We start from the raw sequence: 27,640 nt of genomic DNA, 5'->3' as shown, positions 1-27,640 counted from the left end.
ACAGTGGTGAAAGCTTACATCTCAGAGGCATGAATAGCATGTTTATTGTTTGTTTTTTATTTGTTTGTTACTGTATACTGCACATTAATCAGCATAAAGTAAATGTAGCAATGTATCCAAATGATCAAGCCTTTTATTTTGGCCAAGAAGAATACGTTGATGACGTAGGCTATAATTAAAATTGCAGCTCTTTGAAAATTAGATTTTGATATAAAAGCTATTAGTTTTTCAGCCCTACACATGGCAAAGCCAATAATTGCTATGAAACAGCTGAAACCCAATGAGCCTCTGAGGCCATTGTAAAGAACTATAAAAATATGTGTTGCTCATAACGTTTGTGCCACACCTCAGCTTTCATTTGGGTAACCAGAAGAGCAGCATTTTCCGCATCCTTGACATGTTTGATTATCATGTATCATATTATTCTGCTTGCTGTTTGCTATGTGGTGTTTGTCCATTTCTGTTAATAACAGTATGCCATTCAGTGTCAGAAGCCAGGCAGTTGTGAAGAGCAGTAGCAGCCAGCTTGAAACTTGAATTTTGTCCCTTCATTAGGCTGCACTAGTTACTTAGCAACTTGACTGCAGTTTGAGGCATGCAGTTACACTGATATACATAAGCTAATTGATGTACATAAGATTCGATTGCTTTTCAGCTAGGCCTGTTACAATTATTACATAATCATCTATTTGCAACTATTTGAGATGATTGAGATGCAGCTGACTGCAGCCTTTTTCAGCAGTCGTTAGATTTTACAGTCGTATTATGCTGCACCAAACAAAATGTACCTGGAGTGTGGTGGATGGAGACAAATAAATGTAAATAAAAGAAAATAGTGAATGCATTTATTGAGGCACTGTGGGGCATATGAAAACAAAAAAGTGTTCTGCTATTTGGTGTGATATTTAGAGGGCAGTGTGAGTAAAGTTTATTTGTTAGCTGGTTTTAGCATATATGCTGGCATAATTTTTTTGTATATATTTTCATTCTTGTGAAGAATATGTTTTGGTACTTTAACGTGTTATTATGTAAACACGGCTAGCACATATTGGGTGAGTGCTGCCAGCATTGCTTCAGAGATAGAAGAAGTGGGAAGTCAGCCTGTCAGTGCTAAGACCATATACCACACAGTAAATCAAATCGGTCTGCATGGCCATCATCCCAGCAGGAAGCCTCTTCTGAAGCTGACGCACAAGAAAACACAGAACCATGTCCTGTGGTCTGATGAGACTAAGATAAACTTGTTTGGTTCAGATGGTGTTCAGCATGTGTGATGGTGCCCTGGTGAGGACTACCAAGACAACTGTCTTTTGCCTACAGTCAAGCATGGTGGTGGTAGCATCATAGTCTGGGGCTGCATGAGTGCTGTTGGCACTGGGGAGCTGCAGTTCATTGAGGGAAACATGAATTCCAACGTCTACTGTGAAATTCTGATGCAGAGCATGATCCCATCCCTTTGGAAATCTTGCCTCACGGCAGTTTTCCAATTTGATAACGACCCCAAACATACCTCCAAGATGACAACTGCCTTGCTGAAGGTAAAGGTGATGGACTGGACAAGTATGTCTCCAGACCTAAACCCAATTGAGCACCTATGGGGCATCTTGAAGCGGAAGGAGGAGTGCAAGGTGTCTAACATCCGCCAGCTCTGTGATGTCATCATGGAGTTGTGGAAGAGAATTCCAGTAGCAACCTGTGTGGCTCTGGTGAATTCCGTGCCCAAGGGGGTTCAGGCAGTGCTACATAATAATGGTGGTCACACAAAATATTGACCCTTTGAGCAGAATTTGGACATGTTCACTGTGAGGTGGACTCACTTGTGTTGCCAGCTATTTAGACATTAATGGCTGTGAGTTATTTTCAGAGGACAGTAAATCTATACTGCTATACAAGCTGTACACTGACTGCTTTAAGTTATATCCAAGTTTCATTTCTATAATTATTGTCTCATGAAAAGATATAATAACATATTTGCAGAAATGTGAGGGGTGTACTCACTTTTGTAAGATATTGTATATAATATATAATTGTCACCTAAAAGTTTGTGATTGCCACAGCCATATTGCCAGCTATGTTAGCCTCAGAACTAAAGAAGAAAATTTCAGACACCATATATGGCATATGAGTTAAGAGGGAAATTGCTACAATTAGAATTTTTTACTATACTGTCTCTTGAACTGTCTCTTGAAGGTGGCTTAATGTACAGGTTGTGTGGAGATGTTTTAGCTGTGAGAGCTGTCAGAAGTCTCTGTGTTAGTATATGTATGTGACTGAGTGTCATTGTCACAGTAGGAGTCATGCAGGTGAGACACTGAAGCAACTGTTCTGTATCAGGCTGAGAGGAGATGTGGAAGCAGGAACAGACAGGGACAGAGTGTATTTTGGCAAGAACACTGTCAGACTATTCCTCTACGTTCTCACACACATACACAGTACTCTTACAGGAAATCACCCATTGTTACACACACATGCATAGTCAAACTGACTTGCAATGCATGCCTACTTACAGTTTACAGTAATACTGAAGACATCATGTTGCAGTAAACAAAAAGTTTTGCAACACCAGTCTTATCATGAAGATTAAAAAGGCATTTGAGATAATCATCTCTTTCAACCCTGAAGCTGACCCAAAACAAATCTCTGTTTGTTAGACCCAGGACTGTAAGGCCTTTATCTCCACCCAAAGCCTGTCATCTGTGTGTATGTACAGGGCAACATTTTGGCTCAAACATCCCTCTTCCAGTCTGTGGGCTAATGTGCTCCTTTGGCAGTCATGTTGGATCTAATTTGGTGGAAAGGAGAGTCAGTAATGAGAGTGATCTCTCTGCTGTGCTCATTGTAAATGTAGACAGGCCGTGCCAGGAAGGACGGAGGGATGGAATGATGTGAGGGAAGAGACTGGCAGAGGATGAGGGAAGTCAATGTGATTGTCCTCAGATGGAGAACTGAACTAAGAGAGTCAGGATGATTGAGAGGATGTTTTACTCCCCCAGTATAGTCACTCTCAGCCTGGCACATATACACACTGGAGATGGCACCAACCTCGGACCAGGTATCTGGATAATATCAGCAGATAATACTGGATACTGGATAACTGAAGGGAAAAAGAGCAGATCTTCAAAGATGATGCAAAAGACATTCACTTACTACCTCACTCGTTCACTACATCACGCATTCATTCTCTACCTCATTCACCACCTTACTCACCCATTGCCTCATTCACTTGCTCACTCACGACCTCACTCACTACCTTGCTCACTCACTATCACATTTCACTATCTCTCTCTATCTGTCTTCTCACTTGCTCATTGCCTCATTCACCAGCTCACTCGCTAGCTCACTCACAACCTCACTTGCTACCTTGGTCACTCACTATCTGTCCCACTACCTCACTCGTTCATTACCTCACTTCCTCACATACTCTCTCTCTCACGACCTCACTCACTCACTACCTCACTTACTACCTCACTTCTCCCTCACTCATTACCTCATTAAACACCTCACTCCTTAGCTCACTAGCTCTCTCACAGCCTTGCTCACTTACTAGCTCACTACCTCATCCTCTCACCCACTACTTCACTTACAAGCTCACTACCTTGCTCATTCACTCTTTCACTCGCTGACTTACTCACTACCTAACATGCTACCTTACTCACTTGCTCATGCACTAACTCACTCACCGCTTTATTTACTCACTCTCTACCTTATTCACCACCTCACTCATTACCTACTCACAATCTCACTCACTACCTCGCATCCTCACTCACTCGCTCATTCATTAACTCACTTACTACCTCACTCACTCAGTTGCTTCCTCTGCATGCTCATGCTCCTGTACCAGCACACGGACTGTTAATTAAAACCCCAGTGCCTCTCTGCTACATTCATGTAGATGAAACAGTGAGTGGGATTTTGACACAAAGCTCACACAAAGCTGCTGCTGCTGCTTTTCTCTGAATGGATCAAAGTGTTCCTCTGGACGGGGTTCTTTCACGGCCTCCCTTACATCCACTAGACTGTTACTGTAGAATACTACAAACAATTGAACTCTATTGTCAAGTATTACAAGCATTAGAATGCGACTACAGAAAACTACAAGTGATGGAATTCTAAAACAGAATCCTACAGACAGTAGAATCCTATTTTAGAACGGTCCTGTATTTCTAGCAGCTCTGTCTGAGCCCCCCACTGGCTGAGCTCAGGTGGTACAGTCTGAACGTGCAGAGAATGGGAACACACTGCAGCAGAGTGAGGACTGCGGGGGAATTCCGACAGAACCAAATATGGGCACGGAAGTCTTTCGCTCTCACCTCGCAGAGGTGGGATTCACGCTGCTGCTGTTGTGTGGAGGAGGCGAACACTCACACTATCTCACACACAGGGACACAGAGTGGATAAGAGCTCATCTGAAATGTAAATGTGGGATGCTGCGGATGTGCCGCTCTCTTCCGCTCAGTCTCTGATGGAGCGAGCATGCTGCTGCCTTAGCCATTTGATTTGTGCTAGCAGCCAGCAGTGGCCACTAATGGCTCTGAGCCTGGGGACAATGCTTAGTCCTCTGCCCACAGAGTGCTGTAATGGGGTAACATAGTGTTGGGCAATATGGATCAAATTCAGTATCATAATTTTCCAAATATTCAGATGATATTTAAATTTGCATTAATAATGAGCTCATGAGTGGTGTTACTCTGCATTATAAGAATATCAAATCTGTACAAATCTTACATTGCTGTGTTATTTTCTTTTTAAAATGAGACTGAATGGAACCTTACATAGTACTGTAACTGTTAACTGGGCGCAAACCACGCTTCCTGATAGAAAATGATTAAATGGGATTTGTTCCTTTAAAACATTATGAGGCACCCAGCCTCACTGGAGATACAAAACCTTGTATCTCCAAAATAACGACTTTATAAGAGAAGGGAAAATATACTTTACTTTTTATGTAAGTCAATAGATACTTACTTACTTTTTTCCCCAAGTAATTTCGGGTCATTTCTTTTGATTCATTTATAATTACATTTTCAGACAATGTAAAGGCCAACAGGCATTTTCAAATTTTGTCCAAAACTGAAAATAGACAAAAATCCAACAGCAGCGATACACTGCAGTTAATAAAAGCATTATTTGAGCTGGATTAGTTTTACCAGAGTAAGTTTAGTAGTTTTCTTCAATTCCCACGAGCCCAAATGGAGCCCAAATTTTGTTACTGGTTTTATTATTAGCGTGAGGTGGATTGGATTATTGAGGAGATCTGTTTATATATGTGTGAGTATGTGTGTGTGTGTGTGTGTGTGTGTGTGTGTGTGTGTGTGTGTGTGTGTGTGTGTGTGTGTGTGTACATAGCTTCTTTGTCTTAAACCAGTGGTCAGGGATCAGTGTGCGTGGGAAGGAGCTGGAAGTTTACTGCACATAGAGAGGTCAAATCTGATACACTGCTGTTTATATTAAAGCAGCTTTTATGTGGAAGATGTCACATACTAGAAGAGCCAACATCAACATAGACTTGCATGCATGTGTTTGTATGAATGTAATATGTCAATAGTATGAGTTATACCCTGGGATTCTGTCCTTGTGGGAGGTATGTGTACTGTAAATTGTGTTTATTTGTCTCTAGCAGGGTATGATTGGTGTGTGACAATGCTAAAAATGATCCTGGCATGTGTGAGAGGGTAGGAGTATTTCAGAGTGGTGTCTTGTTAGAAATGCTCAAGAAACTGAACAGCAATCCAGTCAAGAAACTGAGTCAGCATAGTGAGGGATAAAAATTGCATTTGTAATAAGCATATAGTTCATTGTCAGGACAAACCTTGTATCTCCATTTTTTTTTTTTTGCATTTCCAGCTTCCCTTTTGTTTCAGACAGCAAATGGATAAATCAGTGAATAGCGTAAAGTTATTACAATCAGAATATTTTAATCTACATTCTTAAAAATAAAGCATCCCAAAGGCTCACAAAACCAATGTTGTAGAGATCACACCGATCTGATACTAGGTACTTGTATAAGATCGATATCAATGAAAAATGCTAGGCTAGACCTATTGCTCAAATAGCCCTCACCCACTCTATGTAATGTGATGATGTTAGCTGTGGATTTACTCATCTGGGATAGTAGAGTGGTTTAGTACTTTCATCGTGGTAGCTTATTTTTTAAGTTAAGTGACCCTTATTAGTCCCACAACAGGGAAATTTCAGCTCCCCATTTAACCCATCTGTGAAGTGAAACCACATACACACTAGTGAGCACACACACTAGGGGGCAGTGAGCACACTTGCCTGGAGCGGTGGGCTGCCCTATCTGGAGTGCCTGGGGAGCAGTGGGGGGTTAGGTGCCTTGCTCAAGGACACCTCAGTCATGTGCTATCAGCTCTGGGAATCTAAAAGGCAACCTTCCAGTCACGGGGCCAGTTCCTTAACCTCCAGCCCATGACAAAATATCAGATTGGTATCTTTGAAAGGTTTTTCACTTTTAAACATCTCACAAAGAATGCTTTTTTTAAAGAAACAGGCTTTAAAAGGACCAAAAATGGTTCTGCTATGGCATCGCTGTATGGAGTTTGGATCAAATGTTTATAATATAATGAAGCACAATATATTTTCTAAATGGCTCAATCAGCATCAACATTGTCTGCATTAAGCTCGTATACTGCAGTGCACTTGAACACAGTGGTTACCATATTAGCCATTTGCCTGCTGGGTTTAGCCCAGAACTTTTAACTGTTAAGCTTGAGTGTTTTACATAATGTCAAGCTGTAAGAAGCCACTCTACTGAGCTGAACTCCTGACACTTTCATCATTTTGTATAATTCATTCAGGTTTTATAATTCATAGCATGGAATTATGTGCCGCTCATTGGGCTCACTGCATATGGCATTGTGTTAGTGAGTGATTTGAAGCTGGCGCTCTCCATTTTGACAAAAGGGTTATTTCATGACTCATCTAGAGTGTGTCAGGTCTCATCACAGACGTACATGAAAAAAAAAATCAAGCAAAAACTTGTGTTTGATTCCTGCAGCCATACACATTTTCAAAGCTGCTCTCCATTTAGTTTTTTTAGTTATGACATGTTTAAAATTCACACTATTAGGTGCCTCTTAAACAGGTGAGTTTAACTTACAAAATGACTGAACTGTATAAATATAAGATATTAAATATAATAATGTTTAAATGCAACACTAAGATTTCACTTTAACTGGTTTCATGCTGATAAATGCCAATGGTTTTGCTTTTTTTAAGCTAGATAAAATATTCCCCTATGACGATTAATTGCGTTGTTTTATATTGTGAATGAATGTCAATTTATAAAAAGAATACTGTTAATACTTTTAATATATAGCCTTTTTTATTTGGGTTACCTACATACGTGAATTGAATGATTAGCTGAATGGCTTAGCCATGTTAATGGACAATATAGCTAAATGCCAATCTGTTATTTTCTTTAGCCTTACTTCTGATGAAGGATACTTTTACATCAAGGTATTTTTCCATTCTAGTCTCTACAGGCCTGTGCGTGTGTTTAACTGCTGTACTAAGAGTTCTGTTGATTAGGCACTGATTAAACAGTTTTAAGCAGTTGCAAGTGTTTGCTGATTACATCTCTTCAAGACTTATTAGGGCTGTACTGGCTGTTTACACACAGACACATGCAGGTGTAGTGAGTGGCACTTGGGTCATAGTGACCTCTGTCCACTTGTAGGTCATGAAAAACAAAGCCCCAGTGCAGACGCAGAGCTCATTATCTAACCTGTCTAAATACCGCTGATGAACTTCTAACTGAGGGACAATTTAAAACAACAGCAAAGTAAACCCTGAGAAAAGTCATCCCTCAATCAGTCAACTTTAGTTATATCAGCTGGATTGTAAAGTATAGTCAAATCTCAAATAGACTAGCTGCAAACGTTTCTAGTTATTATCTTAAAAAAGCATCTGATTGTTTTTTCGTCTTTTATTATTATAGTCTATTTTATTATTTTAGCTATTGTAGTCAGATCTAATATTTTCATCCCTGAAAGATAAACAAACCAGCCATAAAACCTTCAATGAATACGCTTAACATTGGTGAACATCCAGAAACACAATCAAGGATGTTTACACTGACTCCATGTGTCCATTTCTGCTTGACTGGCAAGTTGAACTGACTTGGCTTCATTTGGCCTAAAATGCCAGTATGCTGTCATGAACATGAGGGTTTAATTTAGAAAGGAACCTGAATCCTTGCCTAGTCATTAAGTATCAAACTCTCCTCTCTGGCAGAACACAAATTAATCTCAAATCACGCCTGTTACTTACTCTCCATTAATTATTTCCTGATGGATGTGACTGCAGTGCAGTGATGAACGTTTGTGTGGTAAGCTGTCATTAGTGTAATCAAGATCCACTTTATTTCAAGCCACCAGCTACGCAGGTTTGTTCGCTGTCTTTTTTTATGTTTTAGTTGCACACTGATGGATTGTTCAGGAAATGGAAGGATGTTTTTAATGGGAATGATTATACGCTCAGACTACTGTATAGATTTAATTGGTTTTTGTCACTTTCATAGCAGCTCACCATTAAGGCAAAATACCACCCATAGAAAAGACAATTTTTGAGCTTTACTTGTATTTTGCTTTTAACAACATCACATCACAATAACATAAAATCTCAGAAGACGTGTGTAGATTCACTGGTTGATTGGACAGTAATAATAATAGTAATAATAATGGTTGATTGGACAATAAAATGGTAATATTTGTGGTGTAAATACCCCCTCTTCTAGTATCTATAGTGAACCATTTCAAATCAAACCACTCTGCATGACTTTGTTTACATCTCAGTGATTCAATTGTACAGTAATGTAATGAAAGATTTTTGGAAATCCTCTTGAATAAAGATTTTTGATGACAATTAATGGTAAAAAGTATTAAACTATCACTGTATGGTACCTTTAGTTGGGGAACATAATTGTATCATAATCCATTGTAATGATATTATTATTTGATTGTTTAATGTTGTTTTGATTCCACACACTCTGTTTCATCTCCAGGCTTTTATTTTTTTAAACAGTAGGTTATGAAAAGGGGCAAATATGCATTTGTCTCCTGGGAAAACTCATTATCTGGGTACACTATTGGACCTCTAAGGGTACCTTTTTACATGCTTGACTTACTTTAATGAATGAAAAATGTAGCTGCACATTACCCGAGTTTAGAGAAGCTGATTTTGCAAGCCTGCTCTTTAAATTTCTGCTGAATATTGTGAAAAACATACTTTATATGATATGTCAGCTTACAGTATGAAGTGTGTCAGTTGGTGTGCATTTTAGATCACTCTTTTTCATCTTTGGAAAAGTGGCTGGGGGAGCATTGTCTGACTTTAATTACGTAACCCTGATTCTCTCAGGCTCTGTTCATCAGCTGTGCTTCTGCTGTGCCAAATCCTGGATATCTTCCTCTCTCTCTCTGCCTCTCTCTCTGGGCCACCTTCACGCCTCTATTTGCTTCTCGGCCGCTTTGCTTATTTATGTGTTTGTTTGTGCTCTTGCACTTGGCTGCCTGCAGCTGGTGTTGTCAGGCTGATTAGCACAGCTGGAAGGCCTCAGCTGAGTTGCTTCGTGAAGTGGCTGTGGGATTACATAAGAAATGGCAGGCAGAGTGAGAGCGAGGGAGAGTTCTACATTACTTAGAGACGCAGGTTGAAGTGGTACATTTCGACTTCTTTAATGGTTTCAGCTGTATTATCTGTGTACCAGGGTCATTTTGCTTGGTCTGTTTATGGAGATGGCCTGTGGATGCTTTTGTGCCCATGGCAACAAGAGCTTCTGGAAATTCTTCGGATTAGACACCATTTTTGCTTATATTCTTAAAAAATGAGGATACCAAGAGGGTTCTCTGGAGTGATACCAGCAACCGTGCTACTGGAGATCTACCTTCCTGCAGATTTTAGCTCCAACCCTAATCGGCCCCACTTGATCCATCTATTTATTGCCTTCAGAAGTCCTTGATTATCTTGAATGAGGATCTAGGTTGGAGGTGAAACCTTCAGGAAGGTAGGTCTTCAGGAACAGGGTTGGTGACCAGCCACTTTTGATGTCCTAAAGAACATTTTAATGAGTTTTTTTTTTTTTTTAAAGGACAATTTTCTGTTAAACAGAAGAACTTTTCAAAGATTAAAGAACATTCACATTAGACAAAGGCTGTATGTCACTTAATGTTTTTTTTTTCTTCTTAGAACTGTAAGCCCAGAACCATTTAAGAGCATGGTAGTCATGACTTGCGTATGTGAGATGTTAGATGTATGTGACATTTTTACTTTCTAAGACGGTAATTTACATTTTTTTTAATGAATGCATTAGTGTGCTCCATACACATTGGTAAATGGTTCTTTAGAGCTTTGGTTTTCTGAAAAACCTTTTTCTTTTTCTTTTCCTTTTCAAGTCATTTTTGGTCATTTCCTTTGGTCCATTCTTCATGAAATTTACACACAATGCAAAGGACAGCAGATGTTTTAAAATTATGTTAAAAACTAAAAACAACAAAAATGGAGATATGAGGTTTTCTTCTGACCGCAGCAATATGCATGGTCTGCTTGTAAACACTGCAGCACAGCCTGTAAGACAAAATATTGAGTTGCTCTGTTTATTTTTTCCTTGCAAGAGTCCTGTTTTCCACAGAAGTGGAACAGTAGGAGGCTCTCAACTATTCCCAAGAAATCTGTTGTTTTTGGACCTAATTAAGTACACAAGCAACTCCACTCCACGTAAAACCTGAAGTGGAGTCTTCATATTCCAACCACACTCTCATCACCCTTTTCTTTTTTATGGTCAGTGGTGTAATTGTATTGCGTAACACTGTTATCTCACTGCTTGGTCAAAGCTCTTTCCCTTTCAGTGGCTTTGCTTTGCTCCTTGTCCTGAATTCCTCTGCTTAAAAGCATCCAGGGCCCTCTTTTCTTCTTCCCCCCTTTGCAGTGCCCCATATTTCTTCTTAGGCTGTGGTAAAAAGCCCACAAAATGGGGACAAGGTGGGGAAAAGGTTACATTTGAGTGTGTGAGCAGAGGGAGATTTATTCTGATTAGAGCGTAGAGGGTGTTTTCAATCATGAGGGGGTTTTAAGAGTGAACAAATGGAATGTAAAGGGCAGCTGTGAGTGTGGGTGGGTGTGTGAGTCAGTGTAAGAATGTAGTTCACCACACACTCTGTGCCTCCTCAACCCACTGCCCAGCAGCCCCGGCCTGGGTGAGTGCCCACCACCCTTCTGATGAAGGTGGGCAAGGGGATGGGGGTGACCCTGTCTGTGTGTTTGATTCATCACAGATTTTAACGACCTAAATTCTAGAGCTCTACAGTTTTACAGATACAAACCATGTTAAATTTGTTATAGCGTTGACTGCTGCATGAGATGTGGATCTCTGGTGATGATTTGATTTAGTTATGGTTATGTAAGGAACAAATCCAATGCATAGTAAAATAAAAAAGACTGAACATGCAAATTGAGGAACATTGTGCAGAACTATTTACATGTTAATGAAATATAAACAATTAAAACAATATACTTTTTTTTTTACTTCTTAGGATTAGTTTGAAAATAGCCCAGCATTTGAATGTGATTATGATAAATTATAATTAATTCTATCCTTCCAGAGTCAATGCAGATCAATACATCACAATGTACTGATGCAATTTAATGCCACACCCTTATCTGAAACATACCTGAATTTCAGACTCAAGCCCGTTTGGACCAGTTCTTCGGTGTTGGTTATGTGAATCAGTAAAGACTTGTATAGAAATAGATGTTCGTAAAAGATTTTCTTTGATGTAAACACATCTATTTAATGACTGGGCTTTGGTTGGGTTGCCCTATACCTTTCTCTTCTATTCCTGATATCATATTACAAAATATCTCAAAAAATTTCTTCGTCAATCTAAGACTTATCCATCTCTTATATGACCTTGATGTTGACCTTCTCGTAGCCAAAGATCCACTGCTTGATCAGACAGTTTACATTCTCTCAACGTTTGTTAATTGGTAGACACTTTCAGTGGAAATGGAGCAGCTGGATAATTTGAGGGGTTTTATTTTTGTCATCTGGCTGGTGTGAGTATTGCTGACATACTGTGAGTCATCACTTTAGCTATTTCTGTGTTTATGTAGCCACTGAATGACCACAACACCACCACAACGTTGCATATTTTTGTTTTGTCAAAGACTCTGACTTGTTAGTATTTTAGTGAATGTGTTTTTGTTTTTATACATTTTAAGGGCAAAAATGCTGTGACCTTCTATGAAAACTAGAGAAATTGAAGTTTAATGCCAGGATTAGGTTGGACTTACAACTTGACTTGACAGCAATTGATGTGAGCGAACGTCAATGACAAAACCAAAACGCTCCCATTGAAATCAATGAAGCCGTGAGCGCCAGAGCACGATGTGGTGTGATGTAATGCCCTGTTTTTGACAGACACTCCATTTTTAATGGATACCCCACTTCTGACAGGTGTCCTGTTTCTGTTTTTAATGTATTGCATCAAACACACACTTAATATTTCCAGCGTGGACCTCCTGAAGGCTTTGTGGTGTGATGCGATACTATATTAGAACTGTTAAGACTTGGTGTTAGGCTTAGAACAGTCTTAGTATATAATACATAAATGAGACATATTATTATTATTGTATATAGGTACACTCTCATTGTGAACTCAATTGAAATAAATCCATTTCTATAGAGGCAAATATAGCTATATAGCTATAGAGCTGGTTCAAATGGGATCACGTCTGAAGTTGTTCAGTTCAGTGACTGCCAGACTGTGTACGGGTGTTTTTGGCTTGTGTGGTAATCAAAAGTCTTGTTTCTGTTTCAGTCCATCATGGAGCAGTTTAACCCCTGCTTGAGGAACTTTGTGTCGATGGCGAAGACGTATGAGAAGGCTCTCTCCAGTGAGTACAGCAGCCACTTTTTCTGTGGTCTAAATTCTCACGTGCTTACTCTCCCAGGCAATTCAGCAGGCCCCATCAGTCTCAGGTTTAGTGATGGGTATATATATAGTGGTGTTTGCTACATTTTTGACAGTCTGCACATTCTGAGGGTTTTAAGTGTATTCGACGGGGCTCCACAGACGATGTTCCACAGATGACGTTCCACAGATGACGTTCCAAAACAACTAACTTATTTTCGTAAAACATTTATTTTTGTTTTTCTCTTGCTTACTAAAACATATAATTTAAAACTGTTACGTCTCTTAAATGTACTGTATGTTGAAATATATGTTATTGTGTGTGGGGATGTTGGCTTCCTCTCTCTCTCTAGCAGCGATGTTGTGATGAAATGTTATTTGTGAGAACCCATCCGCACTCCCTGTCATCTCTCACCCATGCATGGCCCGCTTTGCCAACTGTTCAGTCAGTCTTAGGGACACCTTTATACATGTGTTTGTGTTCTGGTTTTGGTTTGTGTGAGCACAATTATATGTTTTTATAAAGTTGCCTGCAGAAATATATGGAGGTGGTGTTGGGAGCCTTGTGGAAATATATGGAGGGAGGTCATAGCCAACATGTATGGAGTTGCGGTCATAGCAATGATGTGCATGTGAGTCATAGCCTTGATGTACGCAGGAGAGTCATTGCCAAAATGCGTGCAGGGAAGCAGGGAATGCAGAAAGTGGAACACGGGGCAGGCAGAAATAGGCCAGGGTGAGTTGTGAGAGTTAGCACAGTCCCGTAGAGGGAGGGGGGTGAGGAGAGGAAAAAAGCGCAGAAAAGTATCCAGGACAAGAATGGTCCAAAGTACAAAGATGAGCTTGACTTTCTGGCATCACATAATACTAACATAAAGCACAAGTAGTTCTATTAGACCAGGGGTGTCCAGTCTTATCCATAAAGGGCCGGTGTGGCTGCAGGTGTTCCCTCAAAACAAGCTGGAGCACACCTGATTCCCCTTTGTTTAACCAGTTGGTTTCATTCTTCAGACTGCTGATCAGGTGATCTCCTGCTTTGTTGGAATGAAAACGTGCAGCCACACCGGCCCTTTCTGGACAAGATTGGACACCCCTGTATTAGACTAACATTCTTCTAGATCAACAACCTTGACAATAACAAAAAATAAAACCTTATCTGACCAGTGTGTGTTCATCTTTCGGTAGAAAGAAACCCTTGATTGTTCAGAAAAGCTTGCAGTAATTAATATGGTGGCTATCAATGGACTCCATGGAATCATAGTCAATGATAGTAGTACTTGGTTATGGCTGTGGCCACTTCAGGACCATGGACAGGGATATGTCTGGGTCTATACTGTACTTGGCAGGGTAAATTTGTCTCCTTTTTCATGCAGCAGACAAAACACAGAAGAAACCAAAACTCTGCAGGGAGTGAGTGTGTGAGTGTGTAAGCATGTGAGTGAGTGTATGCACCCACATACATATCCATGCAGCCTGTTAGATAAGATTAAAAATAGTCCCAACTCCCACAGTGGGAATTACTTTCCATCATTGCCAGCCTGCCTGGGCCACTGCCACAGTGGGTTGGAGAACCTATCATAGGCAGACGCGAGTATTCGGTGGGATAGTAAATACCAATTCTCCCAGGCTGCAAGCTGGAAACACTTACCAGTGCAATATTGAGTAATATAGGTTGGAGCCTTCAGGACATTTTCGAAAGAAAGGGTTTCTTATAAACCAGCTACCAGCCAGTCCAAATGAGATTATGGCAAATGAAAAGGTTTTCTTTTAATAAACAGTGAGCTATGTGCTGTCCAGCATAGTAGTTTAGCACAGTGGTCACCATCCCTGTTCCTGGGGAACTGCCTTCCTACAGTTCCAACCCAAGTCTAATGCATCTGATTTAGTTAATCAAGTAGACATGGTCAAATATGTTCTGATTCAACAAACACCAACAGTGGTTGGTTGGTGTGATACTGTTCCAAATTATAATTGACAACCAAAATGACCCCATGCGAATGGCAGAACAGTGAGAAAAAATGGTGTAGAACAGTGTGAATGGTAATGGGAGGAGAATATTCTAGAATATAATGAATGGGGAAGAATATTATACAACAATGGGAATGGAAGAAGAACATTCTAAAACAGTGTAAACAGTCATGATTGTACAACAATATGAATGCAAGGAGAACATTCTAGAGTCTCCCAACAACCAAACCTTTAGGTTTGTTGGTGTTTATTGGAGAACTTTGGATTGATGTGCTTTGGGCTTTAAAGAACCTTCAAGAAGACACATCTCCAATTACATGGTTGGTGACCACTTTGGATATACAGCTGGTCTCACCAGCTACTTTATAGCTAGACAAGACAGATTTCTGCATGTTGTTAGAGAGTCTGGTGTTTTTCGTTGCTCAGTGTGACCAAGAACTTTGACAGGAAAGGGCCTTTTGACTGACATACAAAATACATATAAACTACACTATGTTTAGGGATAGATTTATTCTCCAAATGGCTGCAACTGCAAAAGAATTGGCTGCAAAATATCCCTGTGAAGCAGTGTGCTATGTACCAGCAAATGAGTGATATATCTCAGTTACTGGATAGCAAACGCTTCAAAGAAAGCTCTTAACCAACCTTTAAATATGTGATGCTGTGAACTTCACAAATGTTTTTCAATCTTGTGACTATGTCTCACTCCAAAGTGCTCAATGTTTGCAAAAGTATGTTTCTTGTCAACTGATAATATCCAGCGAACAGAACTGTGTCCACACGGACATGCAAATAGCCAAAGAGTATGCGACTGACAAAATCCTGATAGCCGTGGCCAGCTTAGCATGCATCAGACGCTCTATGTGCAGCATTTGAGACTGAGACTAGCTACTTCCCAGCCCTGCAGTTTTCAGGTGTTTTAGATCAGTGCTTTATATCTGTCATCCTGGGGATCCTCCGCTCTGCATATTTTGGTATTTTCTCTGCTCTAATGCACTTCATTCAACTTATTGGATAATACAAAAACTCTTCCTGAGCTGATTGACTGTTTTAGAGCAGAAAAACACTGGCTGGACAGGGGAACCTCAGGACTAGAGTGGGAAACTACTGCTGCAGATCGTGGAAAACATGACATTGTGGTCTCCAGAGCTGACATTGACATTGTGAACCACTGCTGAAAATAAACTGCTTTTGCCACTATAATATAGGAGCTGGTTGCTTGAGTTGTCTGAAGTTTGTGTGTTTCTGCATCTGGTTTTCTGAAAGTGCTACAAAGAAAGTGATTACAGTGAAAGCAGCTTGAACTAGCAACCAAGCAAGGGTGGAAACAGAAAAGCTAGTAAAGAGTAAGAAAAAGAAGAGCTATTTTAAGATCTGTGTTTAAGAGGGAAATGAGTCTATAGTAGCTTAAGTCATTTTACATAATAGAGTGTGGTTGGATGTTAAATTTTATTGTCCAGCAACTGCTATGAAGCTAATTAAAGCCTGGACCTGGTCCTTTAGAGTAAGGAGTTAGCCCTTGCAACTAATCAGTGTATGTTTCATTTCCTCTTGGCGAGGGTGGGTCTCTCGTCTGTAAACTCTTTTCTTCATGCTCCAGTAATCTTCTTTTCTCCAGAGCCCCCTTCCCTCACTCTCCCACTTCCCCTCAGGGCACTGGAGCAGCAAAGCCCCCAGATTTCAGCCCCTAATCTCCCCTGAACCAGGACACATTGCTCCCTGAGTCTGTGCAGTTGTACCTGGCTGGTTGCTGATGCAGGGGCTTACGTGCAGTACATCCACCACTTCTGCTTACCATTTCATTGCATTGCAGATTACGCTGGGCCATGCATTGTAGAAGCTTTCATTGGTGACGTTGCCAACTTTTTGGTGGAGTCTGAGTTTAATGGCTTGAATTTATTCAAGTTATACACTTTTGATGACTTTCTGGGATTTTTATTTATCATTTAATGACAATTAAGGCAGATTTTATGCCTTGTGTTAACAGTTGCTTAGCATGCTAACATTTGCTAACGCATCATGTGGACTGGATTATAATGATACGCTGCTGATGTTTCTCTGGGCCTAATATGTTTAATCTAATAGTTTTTAGGGCAGATATCTCACCTTTTGCTAAGAATTGCTTAGCATGTTAAAATTAAAAGAACCTTTAGAACTTTCTGGCTCTTTCTATTTTCGGTCCAGGCTCCTTTAAGATGAGCTGCTTTCTGCATTAGTGAGGCAGGTGAGGCATAGCATTCCCTGCTGTGCAACCCCAGGCAGAATCAGAAAAGCTCTTTCTCTGATTTTGGATCAGACGATGAGGCCATGGATTGTGAAAGGCCACAGTTTGGCATTTCAGATTCCTGGATAGGCTGAAGAGCGCCTGTTTTTGGATTTATTGAGGAGATTCTGCTTTTATTCATTGCTCCCCAATCCCAAGCCACTCCCCTCCCACACTCTCCTTCAGAGCCATCATAGAACACAAATCTTTAAGTTTTCCCACCACCACACCTGTTGTCATAGATTACGGAAGCCATGGGTTGAGGGATGCTCCGGGGGTCGGAAAGTTCTAGAACATTCCCGTCTCTGATGACCCGAATGCTTCCATGTTTTCAGGTGTGACATTTGCAGCAAAAGGCTACTTCGACGCTCTGGTGCGGATGGGCGAACTGGCCAGCGAGACTCACAGCTCTAAGGACCTTGGTGAGTTTATAGACTGTAGCTGCAGTGGCCCCTGTGGTTGGGAGGGGAATTGCAGGTAGAATGGCCTTCAAACAAAACTTGGAGTGAATGGTCTGAAATGTCTCATGCATAATATGGCCATTAAACCCAGTATTTGGACACATACACACATACATATACAATCAGCCACACACATCACAGACTTGCATACCTGTGCAGTGCAGTTACATTGTTTTCTGTCTCTTGTCCTGTTTTCCTCCAGAGAGCATCTTTGTGCTTTTTAAGCTATTACATTTGTATTATGAGAAAATGATAATGCAAACCTCCCCTGATGCTCCTCTGATTCTTGCATTTAGACTTAGAGTGAGAACATTTTTTCTTTTCCTGACCGATATCATTGTGCATTCATGTGTGGTGATGTACTGTGACCTAAAAACTGTTTGTATTTCTTTACACCACAACATGCAAAATGCTGTAAGAAGAGACTGTGTGAGAACACAAGCAGTCGAGTCAGCAAAAAATGTACAGATGCTGTTTGTACATACTGCATATGTTTATAAAATCTTGCCGCCACAGTTGTGTTTTTACCCACAAACTAATAACAAACAAAGCTGAGATCCAAAGAGTCTCTCAGGGAACTGTAATGCAACAAATGGTCAAAGCCTACAAACAAAACCATCGTTTAATGAACACTGTAGTGTTTTTAGAAGTCTGTGTTGCAGTGTTTTGAGGCAAATCTTCCAAAAATGTCTTCATTCATGCACTTTAATATTTCAAAACAACAATAAAAAGATAACAGCCTGCAATAACGTCATATAAGACAGTTATGTTATTTTGATTCAGCACTCATGCATACATCAGTATGCTCTATTAAGAGGATTTCTGCTTATTATGATCTTACATTAATAGACACCATGGCACAAACAACAAGCCAGTACTCTTTCACTGCATACATGTACACTATTTGTATTCATTTGCACTGATACTGACCAGGAGAGTCCAGAGAGAAGTGCACTTAACTAGAGAGTGATGTATTTGGATGCTCTGTGCTTTGAGGTTTAGAAATTAATATGTATACATATACTACTTCTATTAATTTTACATGTATAACCATGTTATACAGGTTGAATGTCATATATAATTTCCACGTGTTGAATACATCCTCAGGTAAAGTAAGTGTTCTTGAGAGATTTAAACTTCAGTAAACCCTTTTTATGACAAATTAATGCAAAAGTAATAAAGGCAAATCTTTTTGATGGCATGATGCAGAGAATATTTTTGAGGCAAACGGATGTGATGATTGTGGTTTGATGGAGTCCTGTGTAGATCCTTTGCAACATAATGTCCACTCCCTTACCCTGCTGCTGAAAGCAAATCTGAGGTATGACAACAAATATAACTGGAAATTTTAATCTGACGTGAGGAGGGAGCCAGGGGAGAGAGATGAGTGAGTGAATGCAACATTAAAGCTCTTTTCTGCTTTCATTATTCATTGCTGGGACGTTTTTTTTCTTCTCACCTCTCGCGTGTCACTGTAGCTTCATCTCGTTTCATTTTCTCTCAGACTGCTTCTTTTCTCTGAATGCGGATTCAATAGAGTTCCCATTCTCCATCAGCAAAGAGCCGTTATTGAAAATGCTCATTGTTATCTCTGCTGATGCCATTAGCTGATATCTAGCGCTTTCAATATCTAAACGATGGAGTAGAGCTAAAATTGACTTTCTTAAAAAAAGTGTAGTAGCAGTGATATAGTGTTTGCTAAGGAGGACTGCTGGTTCAGCACTGTCTCAGACAGAAACAGTGTGTTATGACAGAACCTTTTATGGTAGAAGTGAGCATTACTAAGGGAGCTCTATGGTGTTTGAATCATGCGTACCTAGATTTTACAAAAACTAATAAAAATGGCTACAGAAACTGCCATAAAAATAATAAATGCATACCTATATGGGTTATAAGGCTAGCTTCTTAATCAGCACTTTCTTAGCATTTTTCATTCCACCTTGAATGGTGCAGCAGTTACATTCATGTGCCTTACAGAATGAAAGTTTCAGAAAAGAGGCTGGCAAATAAGAAGCCAACATTAGCCTTGTTACATATATGTACAGTTAAGAGATACGCTATGTGGCCAAAAGTATGTGGACACTTAACCATTACACCTATATTAGATTGGTACCATTCTCATCTGCATTAATATGGAGTTGAAATGGTTACTGAGGGTTACTGAAGGTTAGAGGAACGTATGAGGTGAGGTTTAAGGTGAAAATTATTACATTTATATATTATACATTTGTATACATGAAGGCAGAAACCTTGATTCCCCACAATGGTGCTTTACAGGAGACAAAAAAGCATGTAACACTTTACTTGAACCCTGCTATATACATTGACATAAATATACTGTAAACATATTTTGGCAGGTCATATGCTGAGTTTTCCTGACAGATTTTGTTCACTAATATATCAGTGTCATATTATTACCTTTACTATTATTTGTCATGACAGATGGCATCATTTTTAATATCATGATTGTCACATTGGTAATCACACTGGTAATGATAACATAACATGGTTATATTGCTAAACAAAATGACCACTTATGACATCAAATGACCTCTGCCTTGTCATATTTATGGCAATGATTTGTCAATATTTAAATTCCAGGTAAATTTACACTATTTGTATTGGTCCATTTGTCATGACTTTTTTACACAATGTAAAGAGCTGCAGTTTTCAAGTGATGTAAAAAATTAGAAAAGCCAAAATGGAGTTACAAGGTCTGTTCTGGTCACAATATAATTACATTATTATTACATATAAATACTTACATATACAAAAACAGTTGATTGCATGTACAACCTCATTTCCTGACACTGTATAAAAACAAACCTGTGTGCATGCAGGTGATACAGCATTTCTGTCGTTTCTTGTATATCATTTGTTTAATTTACCCTCCTTTATTTCTGCTAAAATCATAGGGGCAGATACCATATGCAGTGTGTGTGTGTGTGTGTGCGTGTGTGTGTATTTGAGCTACAAAGAGAATTCCTCCTCTCTATTAAGAATGCTGACAGGCATGGATGAACCGAGGTATATTGATGTCATCCCTACATATCAGTACTGCCTGCAGCTCTATATAAGTAAGCAATGACTGTGTCTGTCACATGCAGAACATTGTGTTTCACATTCCCTTTCCTAAAACCCCTAACCCCAACCCCCCCTCTGTCTTTCTCTCTCTCTCTCTCTCTCTCTCTCTGTCTCTCTCTCTCTCTCTCTCTCTCTTTCTCTGGGCAGATTATTCTAGATAATTTTCTTGAAGCAAAACCTTCCACTTTCTGTGCTTCCCGAGCTCATGATTCCTTTTCTCTTTGGAGGAATCCTGCAATAGCGCTATGCCAAAAGCCTTTCCATTCCTCTTTCTTAAGGATGTTAACCAGGAAGATTTTGTTTCGGCTGAAGAACCGGTTTAGCTTAAGGCTGGGTTCAGTGCAGGGACACTGTAAGCTCTGTGGGAGATGTAGTAGCAGAAAGATATTGAAGGGTGTGTATCATATCATAGACATATCAAGGCTTTCACTCAGAAGTCTGTACAGTCCATATAAGGGAACTAAGCTGCAAAGCCCATTTTGAGTTCATGATGATTGTGGTCACAACCATGAATACACTTAAACACGACTGCTCATTCACAGTCTAACCCACCCATTCGTTTAGAAGTGATGTGGGGTGTTGCTTCACACCTCTGTAATGTTCTAATGTCTCTGAGGATTTCAGTCCTGATCTAACAGTTTGTTCCCGCATTTCAACCTAGACTACTTTTGGAATGAAGTACAGTTCTGAGTGGCCAATCAGAACAGAGGTCACTTCCTAGCCCTGGAGAGAGTGGTCATAAGGGTTTTAAGAAAACATACAGTTTTGGATTTCAGTCTTATTAACACTGATATATATTTTTTTTATGCAGTGGTAGTGTGACAGGAGAGTGTTGGCAGCAGCATCAGAGGCATGAAGTGTGAACATTTTTCAGCTGAATTTAAGCTGCATCTTTGGGGTGTATTTTTGCATCTAGGCTGCATTTGTGCATGTGCATATTCCACATGCCATAAGACCATTGGTAGAGCTGTGTGGATGAGTGGTACCCAACTAGGCAAGATGCAATATTAGAGAGAAAGAGAGAGAAGGAGCAAGAGATTCAATACATATAAGTGCATTCGTGTTTTGAGAAGTAGTTTTGCTGGAAAATAAGTGGGTCAGGAATGGCAGCTTGCGCCTTGTGCTGTAACAACTGTAAAAAATGAGGTCTAATATCTCATTGAAAAAGGATGGGAAAATGACATGAATCACTGCTAATGACATTAGAGTGTAAAAGAGAGTGCCATGCAATGAAAGTGTTGACTTCATAAAAAGAGTCTGAAAGCGAAAAATCATCCATCACATGCCATAGATATACAAGGAACAGTGCAAGTAATGGCCACTCTTGATTAGGATTAGTCCATAAATAGTGATTGTAAAATGTATTTATAGTCATATAAATCATTTTTAAAATCATTATAAGAAGTGTTATTATTTAAGTCTCTCTTTCCCATGCTTAAAATTACTGGTGCATCATATAAACCCATACAACTTTAGGGAAGAGGGTAACAGCTTTTAACCCATTAAACTCCAAGCTATTGTATTTAGGCCAATGCTTCACTCTTATAAGTACTTGCACTGACAAAGTGATGCATTCAACTTACATTGATTGCAACAATCGTTCAGTACCTAATAATGGTGTAGATCATGTGAAAATGATCCCATGCAACACTTTTTAAATGTACATCTTAGTTTCATAGAAGTTACCAAATTGTTTATAGTAGTTCAATTTATAGTACTTAATATAGTAGTTTTATTTATAGTACTTAATACATTAATGATGCTGTGACAATACTGTATCTAAAGCACACAATGCCACTCGCCTTTCATACACCTGTTCAACTCCTCCTGTGCTGCTATATAAAGTCAGTCCGTTATTAACCAGACATTATGAACCAATCCCAACACAGCAGTGACACTGACATGGCATGTGTGGACGGTCCAGTCTTTCAATAGGACCGACACACTGTGACCCACGACAGAACTAAACATGGACAGATTCTCTCCTCGCCTTCATCACTCCCGCCCTCAGATCTGTCACTGCTGAGTCATGAGGAAATGAGCATCGACTCTGTGTAATTAAAATATCCTCATGCCAGTGTGAGAAGTTCATGAAGGAAACTGATTACTCATGGAGGGGAGAGAGAGGGGTTAAGTAACAATGGGAGCATTATAGAGATTGAGTAGCAAGCAGCAAAGCAAGCTTAATTGTTTAGTCTGCTCAAATGAGATGACTTGAAGGATGTGCAAGCTGTGCTGAGTGACACTTGAAAATGGTCCATAGTCATTTGACACATGTACACATACATATATTGACATAAATTTACTTCAGGCCTTATTCATCACTGTTTCCAAAGCAACAGTAAATGCAAATGATCAGACAAGTTTACTATTGCTTCTTTAAAGAAAGAGCTTGAAACCTTTTCATGCTTATGAAAGATGCAGTCAGCCAGGACTTGCTTGTTGTCCGAACTTTTGCTTCTTTGGTTTAGCACAGGCACAAGGCTAACGTTGCCAACAAACACAAGTGGAAAACTGTGTGCGTTTTTTTGATTACCCATTCTTTTAACCTTAGTGATTAGCATTGTGCTAAACTGCATGCCTAAATAATCACACAATTGCATCGAACTCTGTTGTTAGGTAATCTTGTTTATATGGTTTCTGATATTATATGGCATACTGTTATCTGTATAAAAGGACAGAACAGCTAGCAGCCATTTTGAAGCCTGAAATTACCATTTGTGTCCATTTTTATAGATAACAATTATGAATTAGACTTATTTTTGCTTTAATATACTGCAGAGGCCAAAATATTGTCCATCTAAGATGCAGTGAGTCATGCAGGATTGAGATGAATGCAGGGAGGTGATGTGGAGGCTTTAGGCTCAGATTCAAGCAGTCACAAACTACTGAGATAACCAAGTCAGTGGACATTATATGTCTATGGAATCCCTAGCACCATTAGTTAGATAGAAACTTTATTGGCAATGAAGATTGGCTGCTTTTTGTCAATTGACCTAAAGTCTTTCCTGACTGTCTTCGGGGCTCAGAGCAGAATGTAAGCTCTCCATGGGTGAGAGGAATATGTGGAGATCCTTCGGTGCAGCGTTGGCACGCATCACCCCCACACTGATGCAGGAACGTAGCCTTCCCGAGGAGAACACTATGCTAAAAATAGATCAAACGCCTGCCTTAACAGGGCCTGTTCCGCCGCAGAGAAAAGCAAGAGGAGAGAGTGTAAGTGAGAGAGAGAGAGAAAGCGATAGATCTCTCCCAAAATGGCTCCTCGGTGATGTCAGTGTTGCCAAAAACAGCCTCCCCTGTCTGCCTCCTGCACGCTGCACGAGTGTGTGTAGGATACTAAACAGCTTCCGCTTTCCTCCTGCCCTAATATGGTCCGCTGTCGTCATGGCTGCAGGTTTATAGAGCTGCGGATTTTTTTACAAGCTTGGGGAGCTCACAGCCTAGTCTGAAGTGCAGCTGATTAATGGAGAGGAGTGATATTCCCTGTGCAAACATTTCCACTCAAAGCTGCGATGAATTACATCTTGAAAACAGACTCACTTCTTGCCCTCTCCACAGACAGGAAGTAACTCATTAGCCTCCAGCTAATGAACGTCTGCAAAGCCAGGCTCTAATTAAAAACCCTAATCAGTGGTTTACATACACAAGCACGATAAACAGCAGACGATACATAAATGAAGTCGCACGGCCTCCATTTACACCTATAACAACCATCTATCCCATTATGCACAGCCTGTTATCAGCAATGAACAACTCCACTTGCATGCACTGTGTGCATCCAGAATACCTTTTTAAAGCTCAAATTGGCACCTGAGGCATCTCAATTTTACCTTCTGTTCTATATCTCTATGAAAACCTTGCAGATCTTTTTTTTTCTTTTCATGCATCTCACTTTTGTTTTGCTGGCTGTTTTTCAGGCCTGGCAGGTGGCCATATTTTGAAGAGCTGGCCTCCTCATTAAAACAATTTTAAGTCGAGCTCAAAGGGAGGCTTTGCATACTGTGCAGATCTTTTGAGTCTGAAATAGTCTGTTCTAGATCAGGGGAAAAAAGTACACACTTGCATACGCACAATTGTCCAATTGGAAAACATGCACACACTTTTAAAATCCTCCATCTGCCAGTGGGAGAACTTTCACTCTGATACCTGCTTTTATTTTTCCATCAGAGCACTTCAATTTGTTCTGTATAATTACTATGTAATTACACTGTACTGTTCTGCACTTGAGTGGGATCATGTAAAGGGAACGTGTGATAATTGATCGAGAAAAAAATGCCTGGTATTTTTGATAGACTCTCTGTTTTTGATGGATGTCCTGCCTCTGTTTTTTCAGTGTCTTGTTGCTCTGCCTCAGAGTGGAGAAAGGGAGGGATTTCTACAACATTCCCAGTTAATATTAAAGGCATGTTAACATAAGGGATATAAATTGGAGAGGAAATGCAAGAATGCTGAAATTAGCAGGCAAATGAATACCATTTGTTTTGTCACTGATTGATGAGAATACTTAGCTAGATGTAAGTTATGAGATACAACTGAACTGCCCAAAGTAAAGCTAGGATAAATACCCATTTTAGTTGAGGTCTCAAACTATTCTCTCATAGGTCATATCAGTATAGCTTGTTTCCATGTTGACTTGATGTGCGCACCTGATATTTCCAGTGTAAACATCCTGAAGGCTTTGCAATATAGAGTGAAGAGATACTCTATTTGAACACTTACTTGATGATAGAAAATTGTGTTACTTATCTTGAAAATGGGAAAATCAGAGCTTAGAAATCCATCATGTTTGACCTCCGCATGTATGAGCTACAAAGTGGGGGGTGTATCAACAAGCTGGCCTGATAACATTAGAGATATGAGTGGTAACTTTAATGTTCAGCATTTACCTTCTCAACATAGTGATCTTTATGGTCAGTGGTCTGGTGATTGATCCACATCTCATTTAAATATAGAGAAGTGGTACTTAAATCCTCTTGATGACATTAGCAGCCATGTTTATATGACCTCATGTGCAGAAACTAGAAATGAGAACATCTTACCAACTTTCCAAGTAGGAATTCCCATTTGAGGGATTTTGTTTTTTATTTTTCCTAGTTGGAGATGAGTGCAGCATGAGATCATATGTTCTCCAAGTAAATTCAATGAAAATGGTTTGAAAGCTACTGTTGATCACATGCCCATGTCATATTCTAGTAAGATTTTTTTTTCCCAGTCCAGTGATCTATATATAGGATTGTATGACTAAACGTGTAGATATTCATATCTAGACCTCAAATCTAAAACCTAAGCAGTGGTCACTTGCATGAAACAAAGTAAATTTTCCCTTAATTTTTTCTCTTTACTATAGGTGAGCTGTGTAAAATCTCTTTAGTGGAGAAAAAACTTTTTTTTTTGTTATTGTTGTAAAATACATTCATACTTTTGACAGTTGCAATGTGTAGACTTACATTGATTAAACATTTAACTTAAAATCAGTAGAAGTTTTATGCAGTGACCACTGGTCTTTGCAATCATAGATGGTTAATTGCTCTGGTCACATATCTCAAACAACTGTTGCTAGGTTAGACAAGCTTTACAGAAAATCCCATTTAACCTAATGAGCCATTTTAGCAAGACTTGTTTAGAACTGTGACACGAAACTCATAAGTATCCAGACATGCCTTCTAATCAGCAAATTCATCTACTTTAATGTGCAGTCATTGCTGACAGGTGTTTAACTATGCATATACACTTTGTATAATCACCACAGAAAAGCATTATCAACCAACAAATGCCTAATACCAAGCATCAACTAGAGGGGTGTAAAGTCCCCCAGCATTGAGCTGAGGAGCAGCAGAACTGCATTGTCTGATTATGATTGTGATTGTGTGAGTGATGGCGCTCCATCCAATATCTTAGAGTGGCGATGGACATCTAGAACTGATAATTCGACATTAGTAAGTGACCTCACTAATGCTCTTGTGGCTGAATGCAAGTACTTCCCACACACAGCAATGTTCTGACATCTACTGTTAAGCCTTCACAAAGAGTAGAAGCTGTTACTGCACCAAACAGATGACAAAATCCCTATTTATACCCTTAATTTCAGAAGAAATGCTGGACAAGCAGGCTTCTAGAAACATCTGGGCATCAGCGGTTATTCATCTGCAAAGAGCTCTGAAAGCTTCTCTGCAGGCAATTTAATTTTAAAGTCTCAGAGATTGGGGAGGGGTCTTATTGGACTGTTATCAGCCTGTCAAGTGGAAAAGGTCATTCAGAGTCCACTGCATATTCTCTCTTTCTCTCTCTCTCACTATCTATCAATATCTCTCTCTCTCTCTCTCTCTCTCTCTCTCTCTCTCTCTCTCTCTCTCTCTCTCTCTCTCTCTGTCCCCCTCTCTCATCCATTTGAGTGGAGTATTTGTCTCCAGAGTTAATGATAATCCTCTCCAACTGTTGCATATACACTCACCGGCCACTTTATTAGGTACACCTTGCTAGTAAAAGGTTGGACCCCCTTTTGCCTTCAGAACTGCCTTAATTGTTCGTGGCACACTTTCAACAAGATGTTGGAAACGTTCCTCAGAGATTGTGGTTGGTTATTTGAGTTCCTGTTGCCTTTCTATCATCTCAAACCAGTCTGCCCATTCTCCTCTGACCTCTCACATCAACAAGACATTTTCGTCCACACAACTGTCGTCCACTGGATATTTTCTCTTTTTCTGACCTTTCTCTGTAAACCCTAGAGATGGTTGTGCGTGAAAATCCCAGTAGATCAGCAGTTTCTGAAATACTCAAACCAGCCTGTCTGGCATCAACAACCATGCCACGTTCAAAGTCACTTAAATCACCTTTCTTCCCCATTCTGACTACCTCTACATGCCTAGATGCATTGAGTTGCAGCCATGTGATTGGCAGATTAGCTATTTGTGTTAACAAGCAATTGAACATAA

The 27,640-nt window shown here is 39.8% G+C and overlaps 1 protein-coding gene across 12 annotated transcripts in view; it reads left to right on the top strand.

The window, feature by feature from the left end:
- Positions 1 to 27,640, top strand: part of baiap2b (BAR/IMD domain containing adaptor protein 2b) — a 93,442-nt gene that overhangs the window by 8,427 nt on the left and 57,375 nt on the right. For 9 of the 12 annotated variants that reach the window (XM_037544184.1, XM_037544175.1, XM_037544174.1 and 6 more), the window contains exons 2-3: positions 12,837 to 12,912; positions 17,496 to 17,582. In XM_037544184.1, coding sequence (XP_037400081.1) covers positions 12,837 to 12,912; positions 17,496 to 17,582 — 163 coding nt within the window. Of the gene's footprint in view, positions 1 to 9,945; positions 10,025 to 12,836; positions 12,913 to 17,495; positions 17,583 to 27,640 lie in introns of those variants that run through there. The other 3 variants (XM_037544182.1, XM_037544179.1, XM_037544178.1) reach the window with 2 other exon arrangements.

Source organism: Pygocentrus nattereri, chromosome 13, assembly GCF_015220715.1.
Source record: "Pygocentrus nattereri isolate fPygNat1 chromosome 13, fPygNat1.pri, whole genome shotgun sequence".
Lineage (NCBI taxonomy): Eukaryota > Metazoa > Chordata > Actinopteri > Characiformes > Serrasalmidae > Pygocentrus > Pygocentrus nattereri.
The sequence above is the reverse complement of the archived record's forward strand: the minus strand, read 5'-3'. Positions and strand labels throughout refer to the sequence as shown.